At 45.4% G+C, this 20,483-nt stretch overlaps 1 protein-coding gene across 3 annotated transcripts in view; it reads right to left on the bottom strand.

Moving 5' to 3' along the window:
• Nucleotides 1–20,483, bottom strand: part of LOC139001702 (tyrosyl-DNA phosphodiesterase 1-like) — a 53,980-nt gene that overhangs the window by 27,181 nt on the left and 6,316 nt on the right. For all 3 annotated transcript variants that reach the window (XM_070403218.1, XM_070403232.1, XM_070403223.1), the window contains exons 3-12: nucleotides 19,975–20,018; nucleotides 18,782–18,837; nucleotides 14,779–14,875; nucleotides 12,125–12,159; nucleotides 7,340–7,432; nucleotides 4,838–5,005; nucleotides 4,330–4,408; nucleotides 2,950–3,135; nucleotides 1,990–2,038; nucleotides 1,047–1,113 (exon numbers count right to left, since the gene is read on the bottom strand). In XM_070403218.1, coding sequence (XP_070259319.1) covers nucleotides 1,047–1,113; nucleotides 1,990–2,038; nucleotides 2,950–3,135; nucleotides 4,330–4,408; nucleotides 4,838–5,005; nucleotides 7,340–7,432; nucleotides 12,125–12,159; nucleotides 14,779–14,875; nucleotides 18,782–18,837; nucleotides 19,975–20,018 — 874 coding nt within the window. The remainder of the gene's footprint in view (nucleotides 1–1,046; nucleotides 1,114–1,989; nucleotides 2,039–2,949; nucleotides 3,136–4,329; nucleotides 4,409–4,837; nucleotides 5,006–7,339; nucleotides 7,433–12,124; nucleotides 12,160–14,778; nucleotides 14,876–18,781; nucleotides 18,838–19,974; nucleotides 20,019–20,483) is intronic.

Consider the following 20,483-nt stretch of genomic DNA (forward strand, 5'->3'; position numbering starts at 1 on the left):
CTTTTAGCAGCATGTCTTCACATTTTGTCTCCTAGTTGGACTGTTTCTAAAAGTTCGAACTGTGCTCCCACATGCATTACTGAGTAGAGGCTCAGTAAAAGTTTGCAGATAAAACAAAATACAAAATGGGAAAAATACAAACAATATGAATATCACAATGGAAAGTTGAAAAGCAGGAGAATAAGTCAGAAATACTTTAGTCAGATGCTGATATTTGCATATCTTGCATTTGGTTTCTAAGTTTCTAACATTGTAGAACTCAGGGGCCATGGGGAAAAATGACCTGTACCTCGAGACGACAACTCTTGCTTATCAGAGGACGGGCCTCGAGAGAACAGACTGTCTGCAGAGACCGATCAAGATTAGGCCCATCATCAGATGATGCAATGCACTGGAAGGCAGACAATACTGGGAGGCGCTCCATCTGAAGAAACACCCTCTTGAAGGGACCACCTCCCAAGAAAGCATTAAAGAAAGGCTCCTGATGGCATCCCGGGTTAGACTGAAAGCTACTGGGATGCAAATTGCCTTCGTTTCTGGCTGTCCAGCAAAACAGTGGCCTGGCACTGGGAGCAGCCTGGAGCAGGCAGATCTGTGACTACTGCAGCGAGGACAGAGGGCAGTCATTTCACTCTCCATTCAATCTCGGACTGAACTCTCATAACAAGCCAAATGCCACCCACATGCTTGGTGAGGATTCCACCCTCAGCAAGCTTGCAGGCATGCAGGGTAAAACTATGTCGAGAGAATGATTGTAGTTTACATACTGGAAACACGAACTAAAAGGTACTAATGTAAATTCTAAACTACTCAACATGTTCCTTTATTTATCGTTTTCTTTATGTGCCCATATATAAATAGAAATGCCACAGAGATAAATTTTACTCTTTGGTATTAAAAACCTATTCCAAAAGATAAAGTTCAAAACCTTGTTTAAAATGATTTCTATCACTAACATATGTAGCTGAGCTATATTATGTAAGGTTCTTTAAATAACACTCTTGTTCCTAAAGCAGCAACAGCAGCATTCTCAGCCAATTACTTACTGGAAGTAGGCATGAAGCCAGTTCTGCTTTTCCGCTGTCTGGATGCTATAGGGAAGAGAGCCCCCGGCTTTTGAAAGAAGAAAAATAAAGCAAATAATAACACGGATGCAATATAATTTGAGGATTCTTCATTAAAAAGTATAGTAAACAAAATCTATAGTAAACAACAGTGAGAAAGTTAAAGGGAAAAAAAACAAAACTGCTTCCATTATTTCATCTCAGAAAACACTTCTTGGACAGGAAATGTCTGCACTTGCGCTAGCTGTGTCCTCCCAGTGGGCTTCCTTTCTGAGGGATGCGTATTAAATGCAAGTGTTTACTATCCGCAAAGGAAAGGGGTTTCGGGTGCTCATTTAATATCTGCAACAGCACAGACTTGAAATGTTAGAAAGAATCCTGGCCCAAACTGCCGTCCTCATGAGGGTGAGACATCCTTAGCCTCCTTCTGCAAGATGAGGTGTGGAGCGCCTCTGTGTTAGCCTCAGACCAGGACAGTTGGGGCAGACTAGGATGAGAACTCCTAGAACTTGAGAGAAAGATTAGAGCCAGGCATGCTGGAACTGTTCTGAAAGGGCACAGAGCAGTAGGGGCAGCTGGTTTCACCTGGATGACTTGCCTGGATAGCCAATCTGTTGGTGGCAGAGGCTAGAGCAGCCTTATTGGTAGAAACAAGATGAGCAATCATTCAGAGGGTGTCTGTGAGGGTTAAATAACATCCACAACCTGCCACCTGCACCATCTTTGGAACATAACTAGTGCTCAATGTTACCGTGTTCATGATTCTTACCCAGTTAAGAGAAACATCATCTCCGATTTCCTAACCCATACTTTTCTCATCCCAAGGGGGATGAGAAAATTCTTATTTTTTGTTTTTAAAAGTTTGCCAGGGCATTTGTGAAATATACACAAAAAATACAATTGTGGCAGGCTTCCCAACAGTTACCTGGATACCCTTCTAAGCTGGTCCGCACGTTTTCCACAGAAGGATAGATCTAAAAAGAAATACGAAAAATTCCCAATGACACTTGGAAGGTACCATGCTGAAGGAACTATTTGTTAAAAGAAATGCTGATTGGTTTTTAAGAAAATGAAATCTCCATTAAAAATACTGAGAGGCTTATAAAACGTGCTCTAAATTTTAAAAAGTTCCCGTTTACAGGAAAAAAAACCCCCAGAATTTCTGGTAATTGATCCTATATAATAAAAAGCTAATATGCAAATCGACCGAACGGTGGAAAGACCGGTTGCTATGATGCGCACTGACCACCAGGGGGCAGATGCTCAACGCAGGAGTTGCCCCCTGGTGGTCAGTTTGCTCACAAGGGGGGAGCACCGCCCAGCCAGAGCCAGGTTCATGGCTGGCGAGCGCAGCGGCGGTGGCAGGAGCCTTTCCCGCCTCTGCGGCAGCACTGAGGATGTTCGACTGATGGCTCCGGACTGCGAGAGGGCGCAGGCTGGGCTGAGTGACCCCCCAGCCCCCTCCCCGAGTGCACGAATTGTGCACCGGGCCTCTAGTTTGATGATAAAAAAGCACACTTTCATTGGAGTTTTTCCTCTGGCATGTCACAGTAACACTGAATTGAATGCAAACTTAACTATTAACTCAAAGATGCCTAAGTAACTAATGATGCTCATAATTCTGCAGGCGATGCCTTTCCAACATCTCTCCCTGGGCTTGACAACCTGGAAGGGATGACCACCGCTTGCTGGTGGCGGACGCGGAGCTTTGGCCGAACCACACACACCAGCACCCCCGGTTACGAGGGCCACTCGATTACAAATACCACCATTTCCATCCCAACCCACTGAATCAAACCCTCTCTCTGAGGAGGACTGACCGCTGACTGACTCCTCTCCTGGACGAGAGAACGCAGATGAGGGACTCCGGAGGAGGAGCACTCACCAGATGGAGGGGAGCAGCGCTTCTCCCGGGGCCCCTGCTTTCCTTCCCCAGGGTCACCAAGGTCTCTTTGAACTCAGCACACAACCATTTGGATTCGTCAGCCCCCATGGAGCCAATGCTTGAGAACTGGCCGACGACGGGCCAAGCCTCGGCCTTAGGTATGGACGAGGCGTGCTCTTTCAGGACCTGTGAAAGGGTGACAGTGAAAGCCACGGTCAGGACCCAAACCCAGGTGTGGGCATCTACCTGCAACGCGGTGCACTTGGCCAGAGCGATCTACCTCTCTAGGTCAGGACCCAGGCAGGGCACAGGCCCGGGTGGCGGGCTCAATTCCCAGTAGGAGGCGAGCAGGAGGCAGTTGATCGAGGATTCTCTCTCATCACTGATGTTTTATCTCTCTCTCCCTCTCCCTTCCTCTATGAAATCAATAAAAAAAGACTAAAAAAAAAAAGACATAAAGATGTTGGCTGTGAGATCCTGCCTGCTTTCAGTTGTAGTCTCAGTTAAAAAAAAAAAAACACTAAAATTTTCATTAACCAAGGGGAATTCTTACATAACATAAATAATTAATGGAAAAAGAGGTAAGGCTTTTAACAAGGACATTTTAGGGACATTATATTATTACTAGAGACCCGAAGAGTAGGCCTTCCTCCATTCCCCCTCCCCCCCCCCCACCACCCGTCCCAGGACCGGCCTCCCTCTGGCACCTGGGACCCGGGCTTCCCTCGCAGCCCCGGCTTCATCTGGAAGGATGTCTGGTCTAATTAGCATATTACGCTTTTATTATTATAGAAGGTCAGTAAACTGTTTTCTAAAAGGCAATAAAGAAGATATTAATCTTCAACTTGCTGGTTGTTTTATTTTGTTAAAGACCTTTCTATGTTCATTTTCATACCAGCAGGAAATGTGATTTTTGTAGTAACAATTCTCTTAAGGACACTGGTTTGGTAAACAAAATACATTATAGCTAATTGTTATAGCCTCTACTCAACACTACATTCTGCTTTGTTAAATTTGTATGTTAAAAGTCCTTGATATGCTGATCAAGTGCTACAAAATGGAATCTCTGTTACAAGATATATAACTAAAAGTCCATTTAGAATAATCTACAGCTATAGAACAGGCATAACAAAACTTTAAAAATTACTGAAAACTATCAGGCAATCAATTTATCATGTGCCTACTATTTGCCCAGAATTGTGCTAGATATATTGTAATGCTGCCATTACAACATACAATTATAAATAAAAAGGGAGATAACCCTGATAAAACCAATTCTTTTGGTGGTGAAAAATAAATAAATAAATAAATAAATAAATAAATAAGGAGATAATACACATTAAATTAAAAAAATAGTTAAAATAGTAAAAATTCTGTTACCTTCCGAAGCCTAAAGTGCCCCCAGTTATCTTTCTGATTTCCTTGAAAGCGTCCTGGGGTTGATCCAATGAGGTAAACGCTACAGAGATATAAGATGTAAATTATAGAACGTAGTGATGTGATTTATGGACCCCAAGTCACAAAATACACAAAAAGTGTCCCAAGAGCCAACCCATTTCCTTGGGATACTTCCTCAGAGAAGTAGCTGATACTGAAACTCACTGTCAAGCACATCCACTCGTGGTGGGGCACCTGCAAGGGGAAGGGCCAGGCCGAGACCTCGCTCACTTGCAGTGACCAGCAGGAGGCCGAGGGTGCGTGGGAAGAGTCCCTGCCTCCCTTTAGGGGCAGAGAACCAGGAGACGCACAGCGACAACCTCCTCTCTCATCATGTCATGAAGGGCGGCCGAACGCACTCAGCCTCCTTCCAAGACCCTGCGTTCCAGACCCCGTGCGGCTCTCAGGCATCACCTGCCGTGAGCACCCGAACCGCGAAGATGGCACGTACTTGGTTTCGGAGAGATCGTGGGCGTGGATGACATCTACCCACTCCTGGAGGGGAGGAGCGTTATAGGCCATCAGGTAGCTGATGAGATCGGCTTTGAAATGTGTTGTCGACTCTCCAGACCCGTGGGTGCCATGGGCCATTCGTGGGTACAAGGGGCTCACCCACATTCTGGAACGGGAGAGAAATGCCTATTAACCGTCGGGAAGGCCACTGGTCACAGAGCCTCTCTGCATTGACTCTGCACTCACCCTGAGGAGGAGGGGAATTCTCACCGCGTCTCCACCTGGTGAGCAGAGATCCTTACGAAGCATAAATCTGACCTCGCCACTCGGACAGCTTCCATCACTTTCAGAATTATTTTTGAAGACCTCACTGTGAGTTTAGACCCAGTAAGATCTAGCCCAGAGGTCCTCAAACTTTTTAAACTGGGGGCCAGTTCACTGTCCCTCAGACATTCCACACATGCGCACTGTGGGCCCAGGACGAGTCGGCTGCTAAGGAGGACAGGCAGCGGCGGCAAAAACACCCGGCGGGCCGGATAAATGTTTTCGGCGGGCCGCATGTGGCCCGCGGGCCGTAGTTTGAGGACCCCTGATCTAGCCTCTGCCACCTCTCCCAATCCAATCCCCGCTCCATGCTCCCGCTCGTCCAGTCACCACACCTTCTTCCCACGCCTTACATACTGCTTTCTGAGGCGTGATGACAACAGTCCATAGTTTTAATCTCAATTGTTATAGCAAACCCACACCATCTGTAGTAACCCCAGCAAGACTGTGCCCATGACTATATCAATGTGGCTCTTTAGTCAAGTGGAAAAGAGTAACAGTTATACTGAAAAAAATGTACAAACAAATCTACTTTCAATAAACAAACACATCGTGACGTATATGCTACAGTAGTTTGGGGGTATTTTTATAACATACACATTTCTGGCGCCTGGAATGAATATATACCAAATTTAATGATATTAGATTAACACAAACCTTAGACTTTCAAATACTACAGTAAATGAAATATTAAAGACATCTTTCCTTTCATCAATCCTTTCCCCCCAAAGAAAACAGGGTGGTGTTGGGTGAGAGCCATGATGTATGATGACTTTCTAAACCAGATGCTGAGGTGCGAGACATTTTTCACACTTCCCAAAATAAGATGAGAAAATGGTCACGGGACAAATAAGTTTAAAAGTGAGAAGTTAAACGGTGGACCAAGGGCGGCTGCAAAGGATAGCAGGACACCTGCATACAGAAAAGGGTCAGCAGGACCGTGAGGAAGGGGACACAAGAGAACTGCCTTTAAATGTCCTTCTTAACAGATGACAACGCACTGCATGAGACTGCAGAGTCTTGGGAGGAGAACCGGGACTAACCCGAGGTAACTGCCCGATCGGGTGGTGAGAGGGAAGCTGCAGGGAGCTTCACACCCTTGCTACTTTTTGAGTTTTAAACCATGTAAAGCTACTGCCCAGACAATGATGTTTTTAACTTAAAAAAAATTTTTAAATGAAGGAATAAAAATGGGACATGGACTCAGTCAGCTAATACATCTCACGTTAGGGGTTCTAGCACAGGCTGGGCAATGAACTGTGGCAAGGTCTGTGGGGGAGGATGACAGTGAATTCTTGAACCCCAAAACGCTGCTAGAGGAATGCCTGAGTTTCTTCTAACACAGAAGGCTGTTAACCTCCAGAAGGCAAAGATGTACAACGTGGCTTAAATGAAAGAAAGGCGAGTTACAGCTAGTCACAACGAAGGTCTGACCTGGAGGGAGAACAATGGTTAAAATTTGATTTGGGCTAATCCCTAAAACTAAACCCAAACCCCTCTTGAGAAAAGATAAAAAGCTAGACCCCGGTGTCCGTGCACAAGGACAAAGGGTCGGCGATATAAACTAAGCCTGAACCATCTCGCGCTGGATTCTCTGAGATTCACAACCCCATGAAACACACCCGTGCAGATGTGTTTCATGGGAAGCTAAAGGGATTGGGAGGGGAGGAAATTTTTAGCATTCGACTAACCCCTAAGTTTTCCTGTGATGCCCCCTGGGAAGTGGCAAGCCTGCGTACAAGTGGGAGCAGGGGGAAGTGGAGACCAGAAGGCTATCCACTGGGTCTCACTGGAAAAATAATGGGCTCAGAACTTGCACTTTGCATCCTCTTTCCATACTTGGATGGACTTGGCTGTGGTGTGTGTATGATCCCATTTTATAAAAAACGATAAAAATCTACCCGTGTGTAGATATTCATCTGTGTGTACATCTATGATAGAGACAGACATGGATGATTATGCTAAACTGTTAACTCTGGTTGCCTCAAGAGAGAAATTGGGGGGGAGATACTAAAAGAATGCTATCTTTTTCTCTGCATGTGTATTTTTTCTATGCCGTGCATGGGATTTTTACAATTAAAAACATAGAAAAACAAAAGAATAAAGCAAATGTTCTGGCTTTTGCCCTGTCTTCGCACACACAGTCACTGCCGTAAAGCGAACAGAAGCTGCGCACCCTTGCGTTTTCTGGTGCCAGTCTTCACGGATGAGGTTGGAGGTGTGTATGACCACCCGGAGGCCTTCTTCGTATAGCAGGAGCATCATTTTCCTTTAAAAACAGAAAAGGCATCAGAAGGCATTAACATTACTTTAAAAAAATGTAATACCTTTCTAATGCAAATGTAATAGCTAAAGGAATTCTTCAAACTCTTACATTACCCAAACTTTTAACAACTATAATCCTCCTTTCTTCTACACATTATCAAAGTCTGCTTCAGTGGTAGGTAGAAAACTACCTCCCAAAATGCTCTGAGTACTTGGTGGTCCATGAATTTTTGCCCTGTCCATCCACATGGCCAGTCCTGACACTTCAGACCCCTCCCTTCCAAACTGGCCCCTTATTATCTATTCAGCATCATCTGTTCCTATTAGGGACAATAGGAACCTTCTTGTCTAATGTTTTTTTAAAAAAATATATTTTTATTGATTTCAGAGAGGAAGGGAGAGGGAAAGAGAGATGGAAACATCAATGATGAGAGAGAATCATTGATCAGCTGCCGCCTGCAGGCCCCCTACTGGGGATCGAGACTGTGCATGTGCCCTTGACCAGAATCGAACCTGGGACAATTCAGTCCACAGGCCAATGTTCTATCCACTGAGCCAAACCAGCTAGGGCTTGTCCATTGTTTTTTAAAGTTTGGCCCCTACCTCTTGCTGTGTCATTACTAGCATTTAAAAAAAAAAATTGCAAAAGAATAAATAATAAACTCAACAGTGCATTGCATATATTTAAGTTCAGTATTGGTTCATGAAACTTGTTTTGCCATAAGCATGGATGAAAGGTCAAATGTACTTTTTTTGCTTTTTTAAATATATTTTTATTGATTTCAGAGAGGGAGAGAGAAACATCAATGATGAGAGAGGATCACTGATTGGCTGTCTCCTGCACACCCCTTCTGGGAATCGAGCCCTCACACTGGAATCAAACCGTGAACTCCTGGTTCATGGGTTGATGATCAACCACTGAGCCACACTGGCTGGGCTCAAAAGTATTTCTTATTGTGGGTCGCAGTTAAAAAGAGTGTGAAAGAGGCTTCATCTTCATGTTCTATAGATGCCACACTTGTCACCAGTGCACCTGGGCTTGAGATCAGTCTCCCCTTTTTCTTCTCCATTAACTCAAATCATTCCTGGTTGAGTCCTCTCTTCCCCACGGGGCTGCCCCATGCCTCTAGTCACCAGACACACTTCTCTTGCTTTAATAACAGTGAGAGGGAGGGAATACTGTGTAAATGAGAGCTTTCCAGCTGAAGTTGCAAGACCTAAGCTCCAGTCTCCACCAGGGAGAAGCCATACGACCCTGTCATTCCATGCCCCGAACCTTTTTTTTTTTTTTTACCTTGTAACGTGAAGGATGAAGCCCTTCGTACCTCACAGGGTTGCTGTGAGATGAAGTACAGTGTGCACTGAGGTGGGTGTAAAACACTCCCACTCGTCCTTCAACGCCTTCCTTTCTTTCGTCATCTGCTGTTGGATGGTTTGTAGCTTCCTGCTTGTTTTCTAATTATTTCAGGAATCTAAGCACTCTCTCTACCCAACCAGAGACTCACTCCTCAAGGCACTAACGCTGCCCTGACTTTTTATTTCTATTGAAGCCAAAATGCTACTTCACGTTCATTGACGTAAGTCAGTTCACACTGGGGGAAAATAAACAACATGGGTACTGTTTGGATAGGATGGAGTCAGCATAAAAAGATGCGAAAAAGAACGTAAGGACAGAGAGTGAGACGTAGCTCCTGCCACACTGAGACCGTGACACGAGCTGGCAAACGGTAAATGAATGCAGAGCTGAGAAATGACAGCTGGTGGGCCAATCTTCCCATGTATGACATGTGCGCCCTGAAATCTGGGCAAATTTATGTGCACAGTTACCAAACTAGCAGCTGACTGTCATTAAGGATAAGCCAGCTATGAATCCATGATACGAGTTTTACAAATATTCCCATTAAGCACACTGATCAGGGAAATCACGCACAAATGTCAGTGAGTCCCGCAAACAGAACCGTGCACAGATCCAGGGAGTCGCTTGCATCCTTTCAGAGATAAAATGGCACATGCCAATCAAGTCACAATTTAAAGTGGATGAAGAGTAAGAAACAGGGTCTCCCTCAAAGAACGCTGACCTGCATGTTGCCTACTGAGCTGTGGGGGCAGCAAAAGGGACACGTCCTAAATCTGCAGCTGTTCCTGTGAAGGGCCCATGTGCCAGGCACCACCCTAGAGGCTCCATGGGATGCCAGCACGCAGTGCCCACGGTAACCCAGAGCGGGCGCCATCTCCCACTCCAGCTGCACTGCCTGTGGCTGGGAGACAGTGGTCAGAGAATGAGCCAGAGGAAGAGCTTGTTTGGATCAGACATGCGGATCGTCCTCTCACTGAACGTGGCTTCACCATGCCAGGGGTAGGAGTGGGCGAGGTGTGATCTGGGTGAGGACCGAGGATGGGAGTGGGAAGCGGTCTGCCCTGCCATCCTGTGGTCAGTCCGTTAGTTCACCTGGCTCCCGGTAGACAGGGAACTGGACGTGGAGCTGCTCTGGCTCCCTCCTTCCCGCCTCCAATTCTCAGAGCCATGCGAGCTAACTCTGCTCCTAGGTCTGGGGAAACCGCCTTGTGAGAGACACCCTGGAAGTGTACGACATCCTTCAGAGACACGGACAGAGCACGCTTAACGTGCCTCACTGGACTAGGGGCTCCTGCAGGACGGCTGCATATCCAGCTGCTCTGCACAGAGCCCACACAGGCCTGCTAACGTGAGCACCGTCTCCAAGCCACTTCCTACTTACTGTGGCCGCTCCACTCCGCCCCGATGGGGAGGCGGTTTCCACCCCTTCACCATGAGCTGCAAGGCTTTCTTCCTTTACTAACTCATGTGTTTGTCTTGCCTCTCTGACCAAAAAGCTAAAAGCTGCAAGAACAAAACCCATTATGTCCCAAACCCGTTAAATCCCCAGAGCTGTGTCTCAAGAATATAATAGATATTTAATGAATAATTTCTAAAACATTTTAAAAGGAGCAACAGTGATTACAAGATACGAGTTCAATCTCCTACAAGACTGTCATTTTAACAAAATGCAAACTACACATTCTATGTGGGTGGGAAAGGTCCTAATTACTCCCTTAGGCATTTAAGGGTGAATGGGGGGGGGGGAGGGGAGTGGAGGAGGAACGAATTTGCCAAGTGGTTTGTGTGTTGGGGAGGGCAGGAAGGACAACAGGAAACAATGAGTCCATCGGAGCAGCCAGCAAACAAAAACTCCTGTCCCCAGCACTGGCCCAGGGAAAACTGCTTATCTGCTTGGGGCCTCTGGTCTATGCAATGAAGGTTCAATTGCACATCCGTGTGTCAGACCCTGGCCAGGCCCAGCACACCCAGCCCTCCTGGACAAGGGCACAGGCTCCGTGACTACTTGCTAGCATGTGGAATACAGAGCGACTCTGTCCACGAAATGCTGACTGCTGGCACAGAAGGCGTGGCCAGCACAGGAGCCTGGCACCGGGGGTCTAGGAAGGATGCTGAGCCGCCTTACACAATGCCATTCTGTGTCCTCTGCCTGAATTAGCACCCTGTGAGCTTAGTGTGACACACACAACAACTGATCCTGCGGTGCCTGAGTCCACTCTCAACAGCCCTCAGACCCTGTCCTCTGTTAGACCGCAGCTTCCAATTAGGGACGGTCGGTAAATGCTGCAACATTTACTCAAGAGCATCGAAGAGCAGATAACGTAGGGTTGGTAGGTCTCCTCTACGAAATGACTCAACTCTTTCAGCTCTGGTTCCTTTTTCTTGAAGCAAACTGGACAATATAGTTTTAAGTGGATAGAGAGAAAGATGAACGTGTGCCCTCATTTCAGGGCACCGTACCATCAGGAAACCGGTGATCACAGAAAGACTCACACTCCCTCCTAGAGATTCCCTTTTGCTCTACAGACAGACACCCGGAGGAACATGCCGGAAGCCGCCAGCTACCCATTTCCACTGCTGGTCTAGAAGACAGATGAGGCTCGGTCACATTCATTTCACAAATCCTTCCTAGAGAAACGTGCTTTATAAAAGAAGGCTGAAATAGGGACAACCATGTCTAGTCCTTATTCTCATTTGTAGAAACAATTATGTAAAAGGGCTCAGCAGAAACAGTGGCAGGACTAACCTAAAGCAGGAGCCCAGCGGACATCGGCACAACATGCCAAGTAGGAAGTAACACAAGTTCTTCCTGTCTGGTTGGCATACTTCAGAAGAGCATTCTAGAAGAAATTTCTGAGCTGTCTTGAGCAGGGACAGACATCACCCTCTTGAGTTGACAACATTTGTAAAATGGTTTTTTTTTTTCTCAATCACAGGATGGAGCTGACCTAACAACATTCTCTATTTGATGCAACTGAGAATCTTACAAAAGACTCTCTTTAACGTAGTGGAATCCACAGTGCGTTACTGACACATGTACAGTCACTCATAACCACAGACCACACACCACAGGATCTATTCTCCTACAGCGAATGTCCTGAACAGAAAAGCGGAAACGGCATCAGGGATTCAGGCTTTTGTGTTGAAAGTATTGTAGCTTCAGGCTGTTAAAAAACAACTCCACTTGCTCTAATTCCTTATGATAGCACTCCCCCTACATCCCCCCGCCCCCGCCCCCAGCAAAATCATCACACCTGAATTCCTTCAAGGGCCTTTCTGAATAGCATCCTTTGATCTATTAAAACCATACCCTCTCCCCAGTTCATAAAAATTGCTTACGTGTGGTGTGTTCCAAATGCAATATCCAACTTTGCCTAGGATGAAAAAGAAGTCACTTATTAAAAAAAAACTCAATATCCCTACCTATTGGAAATTAAATTAGAAAGGTTCAGGTCTTTTTTAAAAACTGCTTTTACTGCCCTCTAGTGGACAAGCTTTTCATAAACAATACAGCTTTTATAATATCCAGTGAGGCTTGTTTTTAAAAACCTTTATTTTTTAAAAAGTTACCCAGAATAATTCAATACTTTCTGCACTTTTAATTATAGTAATTAGAAGTTAAAGAGCCTAAATTCTTTAGTTGTCAAAAACTAATAAAAACAAATGAGACTCTATGCAGTTTTAAAATGAGAAATGTGACTTATAAAGAAATTAACAAATGCAAAAAGTTTTCAGCGTGTATTCAAAAAACACTGAGTGTGGTGGCATCAGAAAGAGTTGTGTTGTGATGTTAAAACAGAAGTTTTCTTACATTAATAACCTAAGTACTGAAAATAAAGAATATATTAAATCAATTTTCTTGTTACAAAATGATACCTTCACGTATAAATGAGGCATAAGTGGAGAAGTAAACATTTTATCTAACACCCAGTATAGCAAGACCTTGGTTAAACAGACTATGCCCCAGATGTAGGCTAGGAGACAGTTAAAATAGAAATGTCAAAATAGCAGTTAGGAACACACAAATCCTAGCTCACAACTTTGCATGACTTCGAAAAATATTTAAATCTCCGTGCTTCATCTTACTCCTCTTTCAAATGATGGTGCTGTTAGGGGATTCTGTGTTGTTAAGAGTGAGAAAAAGTGATTCAAGTGCGCAGGAAAGGGGGCCTGTGCCGGCAGTACTGCTACAAGCCCCGCCCACCAGCCACAGGACAGGTGGGTGGATCCGTCTGCTGGAGGCAGTGAAGCAACTGAACACACAGGTGAGGACACAGGCCCTGTCCTGGAGATGCTCACGGACAGGCGGCCCGTCACTGTCCTCTCACACTCAGCACGTGGGGTGCTCACAGCCAAGCATGCATTTGTCTGGCCACAGAAGAGAGAACAGGGAACTGTATTTGATGTCTTTAAAATTACAAAACTGGAATGAAGACTGCCACTCCGTAAATTGATATTTAGCTGGGAAAAGGAAATGGTCAAGAGACTTGGCTTTTGAGTTTAGTTTTGTTATAAGTTGTTTGATTTGGGGCAAGTCTAAGCACAAAAATCAAGATCGATAGTAACTTCAACAGATAATATTTAATGGGTGCTTTTTGGTGCACATGCACCACATCCCTGTACAACAACCCAATGAAGAAGAGCATTAGCAGCCCACTTAACCATGGAGGACTGGGGTTCAGCGATGAGCCCAGGATGACACGGTTAGTACGCGGAGAGCTGGGACAGAACCCAGGCCTCAATCTCCGACCTCTGGCCCCACATGTACAAAATAGAAGCGTTAGTGTACACAGATTCTTTGACTGATGTCAACGTCAATAATTCATCTTACAGACAAGGCATAAAGGTATTTCAATAGGCCAGGCTGGGGCCAGAAACCTTCTGTACCTCTGACTACATCTGGGAGCTTCTGAACAGCTCTTTGCACAAGGTTTGAAAGACTGCAGCTCGTTCCGCCCTCTAGTGGCCGGTCTTGAGCACACCATCAGGCACGCCACAATGTCTCCAAAACTTCTCAGGACAAGTAGTCTTTGAAAAACTCGATTTCTATTGATTTAATCACTGTGTTATTTTTTTTTAGTCTGATGAGAGCTATCCTACTGCAGTTTAACCTCTTCTTCTTGGGGAAGCAAAAGCAAAACAACTGGATTTTAGGCAATGGCTAAGCTAAGGCTTATCTGTGTAGAAGTGAGCTACAGATATGCTGGGAAAAGGAATGCTTTCAAATTCCAACTATAGAAAGTGTGTGGTTGAATCACAGTGCTGAAACCCAGGTTTTGAGAGGCACGCTGGCTGACTAGTGGCAACCGGAGGAGGACTGGAAGTTGGGGAGCCATGGTACATCTAATACAATTAAACAATGTGAGACAACTAAGGGAGGTGTCTTCAAACATAAGAACCACCAACACATGCTAGGGGGAGAATTATTGCATGTGCTCCGGAGGGAAAAATTAGGACCCATGTGTGGAAGTCACAAAGAGGAAGACTGTGATGGTTAGTTTTATGTGTCAACTTAGCTAGGCCACAACATCCAGACATCTGGTCAGATGTGGCAGCGAAAGTATTTTTTAGATTAAAACAGATGACCCTCCACAATGTAGGTGGGCCTTATCCAATCAGTGAAGGGCTCAAGAGAAAAAAAGATCAACTCCTTCAAGGAAGAGAAAATTTGGTCTCCGGGCTGCCTGTGGACTCAAACTGCAACACCTGTTCTTCCCTGGACTTTGGACTTGCCAGCAGCCCCCGTACATACAGAGATGTGTATGTTTCCCATAGGTTGTTTCCCTGAAGAACTCCGATACAGAGATATGAGGTCAGCATAAAGAAAAATCTTCCTAACCACAAGGGCTACCTCAGGAAGCATTCAAGCCAAAGCTAGACAATGCCTGTGGGGAATGCGGGAGAGAGGATTCCTGCACTCGGCAGCTAGAAAGATGAAATGTCTAAATTTCCTTCTAACTCTCAGACCAAGCGTAATGGCAACAGCAGCTTACCTGGCAGAGGGAAATGTTCTGATAAGGCTTGGCCTCGGAGTGCAGGCGAGCCTTAGCTTCTCGCTTGTCGCCATGCACCAGCAGGATCGGCTTCTTCCTGCAGAGGCCAGAAGTATGTGAAATACATCATTCACAGAGCGGGACCCTTGCCTGGTCAGGGAACACCAGCTTCCCTATCACCCGACACGTGCTTCTGGCCTTCGTGGAGACTGAGTCCAGGGCTAACAGGACAGGTCAGTTCATCTTCATTGACCAGTTACCCTTCCAATGGGCTCATGGGGTCCGATCCTGAAGCTCTACTTCGACTCAGAGGGGTTGTGACTCAAGCAAGCCCTTGATTATGAATTATCTTCTTTGGTCCCAAAGGGCACATAGTTAGCTCTGTGTTAATATGTTTAAAATCAGACGGATTAAAGACACAATATTACTGTTGTATAGTGTGATGCTCTCCTCTTTCCCTGCTGTTGGGACCTTACCAGGCCTACAATCACCAAGCTCCTACTGTGTGCTAGGTACTGCACTGGACTCCCAGGACACCAGAGTGAATAGGCTCAGGTCCACAGCAGCAGGCAGACTCATTAAAGGTGGTTCTATTTCAATGAAACAGAGCCCAAGGTACACTGAAAATGCTGTATTTTTTAATTCCTAAAGGACAACATGAGAATACTCTTCAGGCCTGGCTGGCGTGGCTCAGTGACTGAGTGTTGACCTAGGAACCAGGAGGTCACAGTTCCATTCCTGGTTAGGGCACATGCCCGGGTTGCGGGCTTGATCCCCAGTGTGGGGTGTGCAGGAGGCAGCCAATCAATGATTCTCTCATCATTGATGTTTCTATCTCTTTCTCTTTTCCCTACCTCTCTGAAATCAATAAAAATATATTTTAAAAAAGAGAATACTTTTCAGGAATAGATTAAAAGGCTTTTAAGGGAACTATGATCTTCTCCAGTTATTTCAAAGTGAGATAATCGTTAGAAGTCAATATACCTTTACAAGCACACCCAACAAAACAAAAATGGGATTTTTATTCAAGGAACAATCAAGCAAGATGAACAAAGGTAGCTACTTCCACATGTATCAATCACGGTGCAGAATGATTCTCTACCATAGTGAAGGGCAACATGCAACTAAAAAGAAACATTATAGAAAATGCAATTCAGGTATAAGCACCTAGCTACCTAATCCCCAAGAACTTTATAACATGTTAGTTCAAATAAAACTAAGAAACCACACCTTCGCAACTTTTTTCTATTTTACTTTTTTCTATTTTACAACTAGAAAAACAAGACAGAGAACAAGGTAAGAGAAACTCAAACAGCTACCACCTAGAAATAATTAGTGTTATCAGATCATCAAGGACTTTCTTAAAAATAAAGAGACTAACCATTACTGACAGAAGTTAAATCTGCATTAACTCCTTCAAATTTATTGGTTCCATAAACCATCACAAAAAGGCTGTGATGGTTCATTTTATGTGTCAACTTGACTGGGCCATGGGGTGTTCATATAAAACATCATTTCTGGGCGTGTCTGTGAGGGTGTTTCTGGATAAAAGGGGCCTTTGAATGGGTGGACTCCAATGTGGGGGTCTCATCCAGTCCACTGGCAGCCCAAGGTAGAAACAAAAAGTAGAGGGAGAATTTGTTCTCTTCCTCTTGAGCCAACTGCCCATAATAACTCTCCACATACTGCATCTCCCATTGGTTCTGTTTTTCTGGAAAGCCCCTCTATGGGCAGTATCTGAATGACGACATAAGGCAGTACAATCTCCAAGATCAGAATTTCTCTCTGTAAATTCCGGATGTTGCCTTAACTTGACATTTAGGTCCTTCCTCCTCCTTACAGCTCCTGATGGCTGGCGTTCCCCAGGAGCACTGAGCAGCGAGTGGGTGTGGGGAGGCAGGACTCTTCTGTCCCCTGATTAGTTATGAGAGTCCAGGGGGTACCGGACAAGTTAGTTTGGGGGTGGGGCTAATAAAGTACCACAAACCCGGGGGCTTAGAAACAGGACTTGTCTCTTGGTTCCGGAAACAAGAAGGCTGAGAGCAAGGTGTCAGCAGGGTTGGTTCCCTGTGGGGCTGGGAGGGAAGGGCCTGCTCCAGGCCTGCCCTAGCTCCTGGGGGTGTTTTCCCTGTGTCTTCGCTCTGTATGTGTCTGTGTCCAAATTTCTCTTTCTTATGAGGACACCAGTCACATTAGAGTAAGACCCACCTTAATGACCTCATTTTGATTTGATTATCCCCCCAAAAAGCTACTTCCAAATAAGTCACATTCTGAGGGACTGCGGGGGTTGGAACTCCAACAGATCCTTGTTGGGGTGAGACAATTCAATCCGGAACAGATACACAAGGAGTTGTGGTCTATACTTTGGCAACACTTGAAAGGTGTGGCAATTCGATTTCAAGGTCTTTGAGAAGCAAAGGGACGAATAACGGAAAGGTGCCGGTGCAACTAACAGGGACATCTACGGCCAGGAGCCCATGCAGAAGGCTCGCTGCCTCCTGATGTCCGTTCTCTCCTTTCCTAACAAATCCCGACCGCAGTCAGACAGCGTGTGCTCAGCAAAACTTCATTTACAGCTTCTTTCAGAGCTAGTCATCGTCCTGTGACTGCCGCTCAATGAAATATAAGCAGGTGTTCAGTGGGGCTTCAGGAAGGCCGCTCAGAGGGGGCTCGGCTGGGACGTGGCCCTCTCATCCTTCTCCCCTTTCTCCTTCCTGCCACCTGGAACACAGACCGGGGATCCGGAGCTCGAGGTGCCATCCTGGACCTCAAGGTGACTCTGAGGACTAAAGTCACACGTGGGGGCAGTAGGACAGAAAGACGGATGGGCTAATTCTCTGAGAACCATGACGGCCCCCAATCCAGACCTTAAATGTCTACCTCGTGGACTTCTTAGGTTGGAAAAATTTTTTCTTTCTTGTTTAAGCTGCCGTTATTTTGGGTTTTCTGTCACATGCAGCTAAAATGAATGCTATGGGTCACAGGCCAAATACAAGCCCTTGAGTACCAGTGCCCTGGGAAATGTCAATGGCATTTCACCTACTGTTAATGATGGTTTCCACCATCAGGTTCCTAAATGAACCCAGGACTCTGAGGACCTGACAATCATTCTCCCTGCATGCGCATTCCTTGGCCTTACTTGCTGTTATGGAGCCTGCCATGTAAATAAATGTGTTAGAAACCAGGATGCCGCACATCACTGTGTGATGCTATTCAGTCTGTATTGCTGGACCCCAATACAACTAGAAAAATAAAGAGATTAACCACTACTGACAGAAGTTCCTCCTGTATTGAGGAACTCCAGGAAACAGACTGAAACCCATCACCTCCATCACCTGAGTAAGGGAAGGCCCTGGGACCCCTTTATTTATTTATTTTATATTTCTTTATTGGTTTCAGAGAGGAAGGGAGAAGGAGAGAGAGATAGAAACATCAATGATGAGAGAGAATCACTGATTCGCTGCCTCCTGCACGCCCCCCACTGGGGATTGAGCCCGCAACCCAGGCACGTGCCCTTGGCGGAATCGAACCTGGGACCCTTCAGTCCGCAGGCTGATGCTTTATCCACTGAGCCAAGCTGGCAAGGGTGACCCCTTTATTAACTCAAACTACAAGAAGAATTATTTAGGAAGTGATTCTCAGAACAGTGTTGATGTGCCAAGTAACGCATGGCACGCTGGCCACGTGTGGGCATGCTCACCGGGCTGGGCAGCGGGGGCAGGGGACAGGGCAGTGCTCTTTTCCTTCACTCTAACACTGGACACAAAGTTCTCTTTTGTGGGATGGAAGTTGTCCTGATCTACTTCTGGACAGAGAAATGGAGGAAAATGGTCAAATCTGTATAAGGAATACAGGTGATTAGCTAGAATAGAAAAAAAAATGCTGTTTTCCCAATGTTTGTATGATCAGGATGGTTTCAAAAGATGTTTAATAAAAATGGCCGGCAGCTGCCTGAGAAGACAGATCTTGTGTTTTCATGCCATCTAGCGTCCCGGGGACTCACCTGAACTCTCGTGGATACTGTCTTACGAGCCAGTCCACGTCAAAACAGTAGTTAAACTAGATGGGGGGAAAGAAAAGCAAGTCAGTCACGGGGGACTTAGCCAGAAAGTCTATACGGAGAGCTGGGTGGTTATTTGATTGAAAGAAACTCTAAAATAATGATGAACTACATGTTTTATTTATAAGCCCAGACACTTCTGCCACAATACTCACAAACCAACCTGCGATATGCCTTGAAGAGAACGCATGGCCCAGGAGGGTCTGAATCAATGGAATGTGTGAGAAAGCAGGTTCGAGGGCAATTATGTCTGCGTGCTTGGCGGCATTTGTATTTGCTATTTCTGAGAGATCTCCGATTAATTTAAACAAAAGGGCTTATAAATGTGTCCCTTTCCCCCTCGGTGATTATAAAAAGGACTTTTAGAAGAGACCATCCGCTTTCAGCCCAACTTAGGAGCTAGCCTTGCAAACAGGCATTTGGGACTGGACGTTCACTAGGCTTACAACGATTACAGCTGAACCCCCAGGGTCTGCACTGGACTTACCCAGGGGGGCTCCTCCCCACACCTGAGTGGTCCTCCACCCTCCTGGACAGAGTGACTCGATCACCCCGAGGTTTTATCTGGAGGCCAAGAATTGTGAGGCCAAGCCAAACATGAAAGGCGCAGAAAGCTTTGCTTTCTTCAGGGAAGTGACCTTTTTTCCTGATCACTTACTTGACACTCTGGAGCATTAAAGTGATTTGTCAACACAAAGGGACCAGCTCCGTTGGGCAGGAGCAACCACACATGCAGAAAGAAGCAGCCATAACTTTTAGTCACTTTTGTTGGGTAGGTGCAGGAGATGTCTTACTTTTCTCAATCAGACTTGACTTGGCTTTCACCTCTCCACCCACAGCTCTTTGGGGGTCGCACCAGAGTGCCGTGAGATTATCAGTGTTCCCAAAACAAGTCCCTGGGGCTGAAATTTTTTTCAAAGTGACTTCTTAGTCAGTCCCTGTAGCCCCATCCAGAGCCAGGAGCCCACTGGTAGTGGCATCCCCGTTCCATGCTGGCGCTGCGGCACGTGCCATCTCAGGGACCCTGCACAGGACTGAGACACGGGTTCCCATCACTCACTCCTATTTTCTCATGGAGTTGTTTAATTATCTGTCCCCTTTCATCCAAAAAAACAAAAAAACAATCGCAAACTCACCTGTGCTGAAGATACAAGTGTCCCAAATAGAGGAGATAAAATATCTGTGAAGATCAAACATTTAAACATAATTCATATTTTGAAAGACATTCTCTAGCAATAATAATCACAACTGACTTACTCGTCACTGATGCTCAAAAATTTAGCTTAGAAAACTGTGACCTGAAAAATTACTACAAAGCTAGGCTTTAGTTCCCTAACGTTCAAGAAAAAATTTCCCTGTGCTGTTTGCTAATACAGTGGGGCCTTGACTTATGAGTTTAACTCGTTCCGTGATGGAGCTCATAACTCAAATTACTCGTATGTCAAATGAATTTTCACCATTACAATGAATTGAAATGCCATTAATCCATTCCGGACACCCAAAAAACACCGCAATTGTTTTGTTAAATGTTTTTAAATAAGAAGAATGTATTTAAAAAATAACAAATATTGTTTAAAAACACAATGCTGAACAATAGAATGTAGTGCAATAAACTTGTTTTATTAAGTTTAATGTACAGCATTTA

This window comes from Myotis yumanensis, unplaced genomic scaffold (genome assembly GCF_028538775.1).
Source record: "Myotis yumanensis isolate MYYU_CA2020_CCGP unplaced genomic scaffold, mMyoYum1.0.hap1 SCAF_1, whole genome shotgun sequence".
NCBI lineage: Eukaryota > Metazoa > Chordata > Mammalia > Chiroptera > Vespertilionidae > Myotis > Myotis yumanensis.